The following is a 12,244-nucleotide window of genomic DNA, read 5'->3' as shown; positions in this document are numbered from 1 at the left end:
ACGCTGTGTGTCTGTGCACTGCCAGAAGCTGGGTGGTAACGAAGAGAAGTGGATGATGCTGATTCGTCAGCATCATACACTTCTATTCACAACGCCCAGCTAGTAAAAGAAGTAAAAACGCCCAGATGTACACACACAATACACGCCCAGTTGTACTTTAACTTTAAACACGCCCAGTTGTACTTTAGAAAGCCTCATTTGCATAAATATAAAAATGGTCATAACTTGGCCAAAAATGCTCGCTTTTTACAAAAAAAAACGTTACTCTTATCTACATTACAGCGCCGATCTGCTGCAATAGGAGATAGGGGTTGCAAAATCTGGTGACAGAGCCTCTTTAAGCTGGATGTGTGGCGTAAATTATATTTCTCAGTCATTGGCAGATGTAATTTAATTAAAATGATATGGATTCCTCAATTGCTCAATCTTTTACACAATGCACCTATATGGTTACCTCAGCGGTTCTTTTACAAGGTTAATAGGCTATTTCGGTCTCTTATATGGAATAAAGGGCACGCGCGCATAAAGTTGGAGACTTTACAGAGAGATAAGACAGACGGAGGTCCAGCGGTTCCTAACCCCCGACTGTATTATCTGTCTCCTCAGCTGCAGCATCTCAGAGGATGGGATATCGATGACTCAGTGGATTCTAATAGACTGCTCTTACAACATTTCCTATGTTTAGACTCTTTATACGAGGCACTAGAGGCCCATAAATTTAAACAGCATACAAAAAATTATCCGACGCTGTATTTGATACACAAAATATGGTGGAGTGTTCGAACTGTTCAAGGTATCACGAGTTGTACACAATATACGGCTATTTGGGATACGCCCTGGTTGCCCCATATGAACACTCTAACAGATTTTGATTTGTGCAAGGACAAGGGGGTTCGTAGAATGGACCAGTTGTTGGATAATCAGGAATTGAGGTTATTTTCATGTTTACAGATGGAGTTCGGTCTTCCTCATACCCAATTTTATAAATATCTTCAGGTTCGTCATGCATTTGGAGTGGAGAATAGGTGTAACACTGTCACAATAATGGATAATGTCCTGATAGGAGTTATTAGCAAGACTGGTCATACTTCTGGTCTCATATCCCTTCTGTACAAAAGTCTTCTGATAAGATTCCTAGATGATTCACCTTCCATATTGAGGAGTAAATGGGAAAGAGATCTTGGGCCCATAGAAGTCAGTGGGGAGATATATTGTCACGGATACCTAAACTTTCTATGAATGAGGCACATCGTATTTCTCATTTATATTTGATACATTGGGTGTATAGAACGCCGGAATTTCTGACTAAAATTGGGGTTCGGGACTCCCCCCGCCTGTCCTAGGTGTGGTGGGGAAACTGGCACGCTGATGCACATGATGAGGCAATGTGTGCAGCTGCGACAGTTCTGGTCGGAGATAGTGGACACTATCTCTTCTATCTATACAGTGTCGATAGATTTCACTCCGTTTGTATGTGTCCTAGGGTATGTGGCGCGGAAACTTATTGCACAACATTGGCTGGATCATAACCACCTACGTTAACGGAATTCTGTAGCAAAGTCACTTGGTTAACACGCATGGAAAAACATATATACACAGCCAGGAATGTTCAGCATACATTTGATAAACTATGGTCTCCATGGGTGGAAAGCAGAGGCCTGAGTTCATCGTCAGGTATTGCAGTTGGGCGGCAGTTTAAATCTAGACCGCGATAGTCCGATAGATAATATGTGAGGTGTAGAGTACTCTGATTGGCCTTGGGGGGGATTTTTGTTCATTTTCTTTTTTTTCTTTCTTCTACTGTGGTCTTGATTTGTGGATGGTATATTATGTATTTGATACTATGCTATGTGATGTTATTGTGTATTCATGAGTATGCATACTTTGGAAGAAGGGGGAGGGGGAGTTTTGTATGTATTGTGATGCTGTATCGCAAATGTTTTTATTTTTTTGCTGAAAATAAAAAATTACTTGATTAAAAAAAAAAAAGTGTACTGATTCTCGTGGTGCAGTATCGGATGTCTTTACCACCAGAATAGAGCCAAACACTGCCATATTTAAAAAGAAAATCAGAATGCTGGAAGCAGAGTGAAGGCTTATCAGAGCTGGTGCCCTAGGAATGCGTGTAGCCGGGGTTACTAGTAAGGTATTGGGGCAATTATAGGGGCATATTTGTGGCTGGGACGCACTTATGAGGGCATTATGTGGCTTCCTTCCGGGAACTCTGCAGGGTATGCTTTCATACAGTTGTGGTTTCTATGATCTTAGCTTGGAGACCACAATTTTACATTTTTAACAAAGTATGATAAATAGATACTGCACTTTTACTGTTGGCTTTACATAAACCTAATTTATAACCTCATTTAATATCAAAGAAATCAAAGACTGTGTGGCAGATGCCAGGGATAATGAACCTGTTGGAATGTATCGTTCTGCCAACGATATTTAGTAGAGTGAGCGTGATGTTCTGGATTTTATGTTCTAACTGAGACTTTAGGTTGTTGTTGTGAAGAAAAAAAAAAAGGCAAAAGATTATAAGGCCTATCTAGACATCCTGACCTTCCTCATGTACTGTACTATAATTGGCTCCTAGAAAAAGTGGCTTGTTGTCCAAAATGACCAAGCAGAGTCCACGCTGAATTGTTCTAGGGCAGTTTAGAAAATTATTAGATAATTGCACACATAGGTCATATCAATAAGCAGATTATTCGCGATGTAACACCAAAAAGTTATAGCCTCAGAAAAAAAGTGATCGCATCCAATGTCTCAGATGGGACTGTCTTCTGCTGGACCTCATGGGCAATGTTGAGATGTCTTTATATATATATATATATATATATATATATATATATATATATATATATATATTACTGCCTTCTACGATTAAAAATGTAAAATATGTACCTGTGTTCTGAGTTCCTGCACCATGGTACCGGTCTGAATCCAGTGTCTCTCTGTAGCATTCAGGGTACTGCACAAAACTGCCCTGAAATTCTGCACAAACAAAAAAAATTTTTTTATACAGTACAATGTAATAGATCTTGTATCAACACCTTCTTAAGGCTGGGATCACACGCACAGTTTTGATGCAGTTTTTGGCTTTTTTGAGCTAAACTCAGACAAGGACACAAAGGAAAGGATTCGTATCAGGCTTTGGCAAAAAAAAAACTGAGCTAAAAACTGTATCAAAACTGTGTGTGTGATCCTGGCCTAAAGGAAGAATTTACTTCTTTTTTCAAAGAAATTTTTGAATCTTCTAGTGAGAAACTTAATTAGAGGCTAATGACAATAAGGGCCTGTTCACATCAGCGTTGCCCTTCCAGTGAGGGGTTCCGTCTGAGGTTTCCGTAGACTGCGCTATTGATTCTGCCAAAACAATGGAACCCGTGACAAACGGAAACCATTAGCAGAGTTTCCGTCTTGATTGAGATCAATGGTGATGCAAACGGAAGCTAAGGTTTCCGTTTGTCTTTCCGTTAAGGGGTTAACCCGATGGAAACCTCCAACGAAACCCCTCAACGGAAGGGCAACGCTGATGTGAACAGGGCCTTAGGCCACTTTCTCTCTGACAGTTTTGATACGAGGCACAATCTGTCCTAGAGGGTTTATGAGGTTAAAAAAACATGGCTGCTTTCTTCCAAAAACAGCGCCATGCTTAACCACGGGCTGAATGAAGAGTGGCGCTATTTCTAGAAGTAACCAGCCGTGTCCTTCTAATCTCAGACAACTCTTTTAAATAGCTTTGTGCTTCATTTTTATACATTAAAAATGCACAAAGATATCACGATGCCAATATCAAACATTTTCACTGGGGTTGCATTTCCATATTTAAGCGAAGCAAACCAAGTTGCAATACATTGATAAGTATTGTAAGCTCTAAAGTGCATGCTGAAAACTGCCGGGGTGTGACGTGTGGCATATTTATAGGGCCAGTCCTATTCATGCAAACAGTATTGATAAATATGTCCCGTGTGGTTCCGGAGTATAGAAGAAGCCATAACTGCACTGCAAGGAGTAGGATGTCTATATTATTACCACCAGACCAACACTTCCATGAATTATTTAGTCTCAGTATAATTTCATCATGAAATAGTATAAAAATAACGCTTCATAGAAATTCAAATGGCAAATTGGAAAAGTCTTATACCTTGCATTTGGGGAGCTGTAGGACTCTGAAATGTGCGGTAATTTTTCCCCACTAAACTTTGCTCTCCTGGGTGAGATTTGTGGTGGGAACTAGGAGAAGATCCTCGGTGTAGTAATGAAGAGGACACAGTGGACTTCATAGGGCTGGCAAGATGACTGAGAACATGTGGAGACATTCTACAAGGTATATAAAAGAGGAGAATATTATTCTGGCAAATGTAATGCTATATATTTCAGAATCATTGACCATACTCAATCTGTATACTGTTTCCCACAGCGGTTATAGCATCATATTATAAGACAATGCTGTTTACCAATCTACATAGTAATAAAACTTTTTAGCTAAAATGTATTTCTTTACACCTTAGTGTTGTCTGATTATATCCTTTTATTTGTCCATTTAGGACCGGATGAGCTGGGGTGTCCCATAATCAGATCTTCTGCTATTGACTAATGCCACGTTCAGTGTGAAGCCTTCAACTCTGGAATACCGCAGGCAAAAACTAAAATAAAAAATTCTCCCTTTGATTTCAGAGAGTACCCAGCAAGCATTTTTATTGTGGTTACCCCAGAAATTGCAAGAAGTTTTGCCCCCTTATGATGCTCTTAGTACGCGTCATGCAGACCAAACAATATTGGTACTGCACCACCCAAACTAGTAGAATTGGTGGGTTATAGACATTATCGAATTCATAAGCTGCTGTGAGAGTATTGACGATAGTTGGCGTATGTGCTTTAGGCTTTATTCACACAAGTGTTTCCGGTTTGCATTGGCAATAAACCGACGGTTTTGTCATCTATACGAATGTCCGTGTTGCATCCATGTGGTTTCCGTGTGACATATATATTTTTCTGCAGTTTTTTTCCTCTGCAAGAACTTCCTGGTTTTCTTTTTCTGCGTTTCTTGAGCAGCTAATCTGTGAAAAACAGACAGCACACATATGTCATCTGTGTGCTGTTTTTTGTTTTTTTTACACACCCATAGACTTCAATGGGCGAGTCTAGTTCGTAAAAATGGACCAAAATAGTGAGGGTTTTTTTTTATTCTTTATTTTTCCAACCAAAAAGGTACATTTTACAGGACAAGAATTAAAGGAACAATACAAGTGAATACAATTAACAGTTTTGCAGATTACATAAGCCACTGTCATTGGAGCAGATTCGCTCGGTAGGCATAATGAACAGCTGTCACAAATATGCAGTGACGAATCTATAAACCTGAAAGCAATAATCACATAAAGATAGGACAAGAATAAAGGCGGAAAGAGAGAAAGAAAGAAAAAAAAGTGTGGGGGGGGGCATCAGACATTATAGGCAGAGGGTTGTGAGATTTGTGCTATTGTGTTAAAGTGAGCCGTAACAATGCAAAGGACATCTAAGTAGGTGGGTGTTCGAGACAAGTTTCACAAAGAATATCTCTGTAGGAGTCAGAACTTTGGAATTCCATCCACTGATACCATGTGTGGTAGAATTTGTAATGCGAATGTCAGAGGGAAGATCATGTGCATAAGCTCATTGACCCTAGAAATCCAGCGGGACAAGGAAGGAGGTGAAGTTTGTTTCCATTTTAAAGGGATACAATAATGAGCCGCCATCACTAACAAGTGAAGCAGCGAGCGTTGGTATATCTTGATAAGAATATCACAGTGATGGAGTAGAAAGAGAGCCTGGTCCAAGGTGATGCCAGTATTCGTGACCTCGCGGATCACTCTCTTAACTCCATCCCAGTATGATGTTAAAAGATTGTAGGAACAAAAAGTGTGGAGGAGGGTCCCATTCTCCGCGCTTCATCTCCAACAATGGGGAGATACTGTTAGAAAGATGATGTGCAAGTGTTCCGGGACTCTATACCATCGAGATAAAAGTTTGTAGCTAGCTATTTGATAGCGAGAACTGGTAGATGTCTTGTGGGCCAGAGTAAGAATACGTGTTTGTTTTGCGGAGGAAAGAGAAATGTTCAAGTCTGATTCCCATTGTGATAGATGCTTAGGAGGCGGTAGACTGGGAAGGTTTTGAAGAAAAATATAAATCACCGATAAGGTGTGTTGGGTCAGGTCGGACCCCATGCACAGCTCCTCTAGAGAAGTTTTAGCTTTTTGATAAACAGAAGAAGGTGAAATGGAGGTACAAAAATGTCTTAGTTGAAGAGTTCTCCAATGACCTAAGGGTTTAGGGTCAGAAATCAGAGACAAGTCAGAGGAAGAGAGCCATTCCGAGCTAGATAGGAAATGAGAAGCCCTGAACCTTCCCCCACTTATCCATGTTCGGAAAACTGGATCCTCTAGACCGGGAGGAAAGAGTGGTGATTACCTAAAATGGGGTACATGGAAGAGTGATGGAGAGTAGGGACGATCTCACTGAGGAGTTTGAGAAGCATAGTAAGGTGGGGCCTATGGTAGGATCTTGGCGAAGATATTTCAATTGGTCAGATTCTATCCAAGGGACGGCACCGAGAGGTACATTGGTGAAACTTTGTTCAAGAATCACCCAAGGCTTGAAGGACGCTTGTCTACACCAATCGACTACTCGTGAAAGATGAGAGGCAATGTAATAAGATTTGACATTTGAAAGGACTAGGCCACCAGCTTCTTTGGGTCTACATAGCATTATGTGTTTGAGTCTAGATGGTTTACCTGCCCAAACATCGGATATTTGCAAGGAGTTAACCATTTTAACGAATGAAGCTGGTATAGCAATCGTTGAGCTTGGAAAAGGTATAAAATTCTTTGTAAGATATTCATTTTAAGAATGGTACAACGTCTCATCCAGGTAAATGTGCCTTTTGACCATCTGGCGCAATCAGCCCGGATATTCGCAATAAGGGGGAGTTTAATTTGAAAAGGTCCTTCAGGTCATATGGGATTTTCACCCCAAGGTATTTGAGGGCCATCGAGTTCCAATTAAAACTAAATGATTGTTCTAGAGTATGAAATATGGGGGATGGGAGGGAGATGTTCATAGCTTCCGACTTAGAGAAATTAATTTTGAAATGGGAAAGTTTAGAGAACAACTGAAATTCTTACATTAGATTCGGGAGGGTTACTGACAGATTGGTCAGGAAAAATAGTAAGTCGTCCGCATATGCCACTACCTTGTCTTCCCTCGTGCCTACCCTGAGACCCGTAATATCAGGGTTTGCCCAGACCTGTCGGAGAAATGGTTCCAGAGTTAGAATGAAAATTAAAGGGGAAAGAAGGCATCCCTGTCTGGTCCCATTGTGAATAGGGAATTCCTCAGAGAGGATGCCGTTCACGCTGTGAGTTTTTTTGAAACAGACAAACGCACCGTTGATAAATACGGATGTGTGAATAGCCCCATTGACTTGTACGGGTCAGTGTGCTGTCCGTTGTTAAAACAAACGGACGAGAAATACATTTGTGTGAATAAGGCCTTAAGTGTATGCAGGAATGTAATGATTTGTAAATTATGTCTATAAAGATTGTTAAGCCTGTCTATTGAGAAGCTCGACATGAAAGTTAGTGCTGTAAGCTGCAAGTTTCCTGAACTGTTCAGACATTAATCACAGCGGGTCCCAGAATATATTCTACCTCATGGTCTTCAATCATTAAGACGAAAAATATAACAAACTGACCACTCTCCACAACTCTGACCACTAGTCTCCCTCCCCCAGAGTAAACACCGTCCTTGATGCGGTCACATCCTGCCTGAACATTTGCAAGTAAATTAGTAGGTAATTTTACAGAAATATTTAAATGTCTAGAGTTATGAGGGAAGGGGGAGATTGCGCTTATTTTGGCCCAGACTATGACACACAATTTAACCCTTTATATCCAGCACAGTTTTTGATAGTCATAGATAAAATTGATGGGATACAGCAGGTCAGTATAGTTTTATATGTTTTTAGGCTTGTACATGATTGAAATTAACACTGGGTGGCTTTGCACGCAGCATTTTGAGGAAAAATTGCACAGCAAGATGTTAGATTGAAGTGGATGGGGAAATATAAAACTGTGCTTTTTAGGCCCTGTCCGCGCAGCGTGTATTTGACGTGTATTTTGGCGCATTTTACGCGCTGAAATACGCGTAAAAAAACACTTGATTAAGCTTCCCATTCAAATCAATGGGAAAGCACACAGTTAGTACATACAACACAGGGTTTTCTACACAAGTGTATTTTTTTTTAAAAACGCGTTGAGTTAGGGTATGTGCACACACACTATTTACGTCCGTAATTGACGTACGTATTTCGGCCGCAAGTAGTGGACCGAACACAGTGCAGGGAGCCGGGCTCCTAGCATCATAGTTATATACGATGCTAGGAGTCCCTGCCTCTCTGCAGGACAACTGTCCCGTACTGTAATCATGTTTTCAGTACGGGACAGGAGTTCCACGGAGAGGCAGGGACTCCTAGCATCGTACATAACTATGATGCTAGGAGGCCGGCTCCCTGCATTGTGTTCGGTCCGGGACTTGCAGCCGAAATACGTCCGTCATTTACGGACGTAATTAGTGTGTGTGCACATACCCTAACAAAGAAGCATCAGGATCAGGTCAATACTAGAGGCGTAAAATGTGGCAAAAATGCACCAAATGTTCCCATAGTCAATGGGAGTTGTAATTGCGCACCAAAAAAATTGCAGAAAGTGTGCACAAAACACATCAAAAAACATGTGGAAAACACGTAAAAAATGCCTGAATTTTAAAAAGCGCTTCACAAAAAACGCTGCGTATTTGATACGTTTACACATGGGGGTTTTTTCAGCACAGTGTGAAATGCTGACTTGCATTATTTGGGTCAGTGGCGTTTTTTCAAGCAGTGAGTGGGGTTTTTCACCCATAAAGATCCATAGGGGTTTTTTTTCTCTTAAAAAAAACGCAAGTGTCAATGTACGTTGCATTTTTAGAATAAATCATGTGTTGAATCACATGGTTTTTATAGTGAAAAATGCCACCTTAAAAAAATGCAGGACGTAAAACACACTATTGGCGAAAAACGCCACCAAAAATGCTATAAAAAAAAAGTACTATTTTACAAAAAAACTTGTTTTAGAAACTTTTGAGACAAAGTGTGTAAAGGAAGCCTAGATAGAAACCCACTTGGGAAGATTTGCCCTTAATATACACTTATATATAACCAGATATATAGACAAAGGGGTAGATTCAGAAAAACGATCTTTTGCCTATAGCAACCAATCACAGTGGAGTTTTCATTTTTCAAAGGGCGCTATAAGAAATGAAAGCTGTGCTGTGATTGGTTGCTAAAGGCAACAAAGGCAGTTTTGTTCTGCTCTGTTTTTGTGAATCTCCCCTATAGTATTTATGATTACATCTGATAATTATTGCCAGCTCGTTCTTTTTACCTACATCTTAGATTAAATTTGCCAACATAAACATGTATTGGTGGTGATAACAATAACAATTCTCTTGGTGGAGTTCAGAAACACACAAAAATATTCTACCCAAAACATCTCAATAAAACTATGAGTTATCATTCAAAGTAATATTTTTGTTTTCGGTTTGGTTTGTATTTGTTATTTTTTTATTTTGTCTAAAAGAAGTTGACATCTTTCATTTAAAATGTATCCAATTGAACTTAGGCTCTGTTCACATCTGCATTGGGGTCCCGTTCTGACGTTCCGTCTGAGGTTTCCGTCAGAACGGGACCCTGAGCAGACACAAACTGACACCGACGGAAACCAGAGGTTTCCGTCTCCATCACCATTGATTTCAATGGTGACGGAGCTGGTGCCCGTGGTTTCCGTTTGCCTCTTTTGTGCACCGGATCAGTTGTTTTGCCGGTAGCAATATCGTAGTCGACTACGCTATTGCTTCCGGCAAAACGACGGGTCCGGTGCACAAAAGAGGCAAAAGGAAATTAATGGTGATGGAGACGGAAACCTCTGGTTTCCGTCGGTGCCAGTTTGTGTCTGCTCAGGGTGTCGTTCTGACGGAAACCTCTGACGGAACGTCAGAACGGGACCCCAACGAAGTGTGGAACAGAGCCTTAATTGGGAAAACTATAGCAAAAAGATTTGTCCTCACTGAAGAAGATGACATAAGAATTTTGCATTTTAAATACCACAAACCCCATTAGGCCACAGGAACCATCTTTGTATTCCCCTTAGAGCCATTGCCTGCATTGTAGGTCAGAGATGCATTCAGCTTTTGCAGGTTGCCAGTGGAAGAGTTAGTTTTACCTACATCAGGTTTACTGTACAGTGTCTGGTCTAAAAACTTAAGAGATTTCAGCTCTGAGGCTTGTATGATTGTGAATGCATGCAGCACTTGACTAATACAGGCTGCACCAGATTATATCTGTATGTAAACTATAAAATGGTGAATATAAGCTTTCACACAGAGGCCAATGTGTAAAAAGGGATATACATTTAATTGTAAAAAACACTAAATAAATAAAAATGGTATATTCAGCTATTAGTATATTCCTATATGTGGCTGTGTGAATATATAATAAGCTGTACCTCTCTAGAGCGCTCTCAGCTACAGATAGCAGGCAGGTAGTAGGAGGCTCCAACACAGGACAGCGTGACGTAACTGCAGGGGCCGGTGACATTAAACCCGGACTCGCTATGTTCTGGTTATTAGAGAACAGACTATACAATCCTGGAATATAAAGGAACAAATGAAGAACATTGCTACACAGGATTCACCATTGAGACCATATAAATTCACATATGAATATAGAAATGCTTTGTAGTGCTGCCAGGAAAGCTTGTTCTGTATTGGCGCAGCCTGGAGATTTCTATTACAGGAACACTCCGATCTTCTGCTCGCTGGCCCTTCTATGTCTATGATCAGCTTTAGACTGTATGTGCCATGTCATTTTGTTATGAGGCCTACATCGGTGGATTGTAAGCAGAGGCATAACTTGAAGCTCCTAGGCTCCAATGCAAAACCTGTAACAGGCCCTCCAACTACCTTGTGCTATTTATAAAGCCTCATGCACACGACAGTGTGTGCTGGCCGGGTCCCGTCCGTGATCCGTGGAAAGATAGGACATGTCCTATCTTTCCACGAATCAGGTCAGTTTTCATGGACTCGATTCACTCGCTAAAGTGAATAGGTCTGTAAAAATCGGGTGCCACTCGGATACCGTTATAAAAGGCCCGAGAGACACTCGGTCGTGTGCAACTGCACTTATACTGATATCTTCTTTGACACCCGAAGACACCAGGGCCCAGTGTACGACTGTTACATCTTTACCCCTATACATCCCATGGCTCTGTTGTGAATCTACGACTCTCAGTATGCTCTAAAGCATTGCTGGAGGGAGAGCCACAGGTTGAAGAGCGCTTCTGTAAATGATATATATAACAGTGCTCACTCTATCAGATGTTCTGGATACAGTAAAGTATATCTAAGCTTTCTGCAAAAAAAAAACATTCAACAAATAAAATGCCTAAGGCAGCTCTCGGGGCATTAGTATTGTGGTTTCTTTGAAATAAAATATCAAATAAGGGATATAAACCCTAACTATCCCGAGTAAAAATCTGCCTTCTGCAAATGAGAGCTCGGACACTTTACCTTTAAATCCTGGGCAACATAGGGTTAACTGATTTATTATTCCCAGGATAACAGAGAATTTACCATTATGATTAATGGCTCGAAAACAAATACTTATCCATCTGTATGTAATTAACTGTTTGCAAGCTGCCACATGGTCAGTGACTGATGATGTTTTGGTACATCATGTGATCTCCGTATACCATAGTGTAGAAAGTGGAGTATACCATAGTGTAGAAAGTGGAGTATACCTGTCACCATGTCACATGGTCTTGTGCTATTCATAATCTCATTGGTGATGGCTTTTGCCCATTTTCCATCCAGAGTATGTTGTGTCTGTAAGAAAAATGTGACGTGAACAATATATCCACAAATGGAAAGAAGATGGAACATCCAAGCCAGGAAGCATGATGCCACCCAATATCACATCAATGTCAAAATATTCTATAATTTCAATAGTTAAGGTATTATAAAAGTCCCAAAACTTCATACCAGCTCCAAAAGCTCAAAACCCTGTTTCCATTTTAAAATAGCATGCACAATAATCGTCACAGGTATTAAAGGGGTCGTCTTAGGATGATAAACCCTGTCCATAAGCCCTATTAGGTCATAGAGA

At 40.6% G+C, this 12,244-nt stretch overlaps 1 protein-coding gene across 1 annotated transcript in view; it reads right to left on the bottom strand.

The window, feature by feature from the left end:
- Positions 1-12,244, bottom strand: part of GLIS1 (GLIS family zinc finger 1) — a 50,297-nt gene that overhangs the window by 3,282 nt on the left and 34,771 nt on the right. Inside the window, exons 6-9 of the mRNA XM_075832154.1 lie at positions 11,880-11,964; positions 10,587-10,728; positions 4,148-4,323; positions 2,905-2,994 (exon numbers count right to left, since the gene is read on the bottom strand). Coding sequence (XP_075688269.1) covers positions 2,905-2,994; positions 4,148-4,323; positions 10,587-10,728; positions 11,880-11,964 — 493 coding nt within the window. The remainder of the gene's footprint in view (positions 1-2,904; positions 2,995-4,147; positions 4,324-10,586; positions 10,729-11,879; positions 11,965-12,244) is intronic.

Source organism: Rhinoderma darwinii, chromosome 7 (genome assembly GCF_050947455.1).
Source record: "Rhinoderma darwinii isolate aRhiDar2 chromosome 7, aRhiDar2.hap1, whole genome shotgun sequence".
Lineage (NCBI taxonomy): Eukaryota > Metazoa > Chordata > Amphibia > Anura > Rhinodermatidae > Rhinoderma > Rhinoderma darwinii.
The sequence above is the reverse complement of the archived record's forward strand: the minus strand, read 5'-3'. Positions and strand labels throughout refer to the sequence as shown.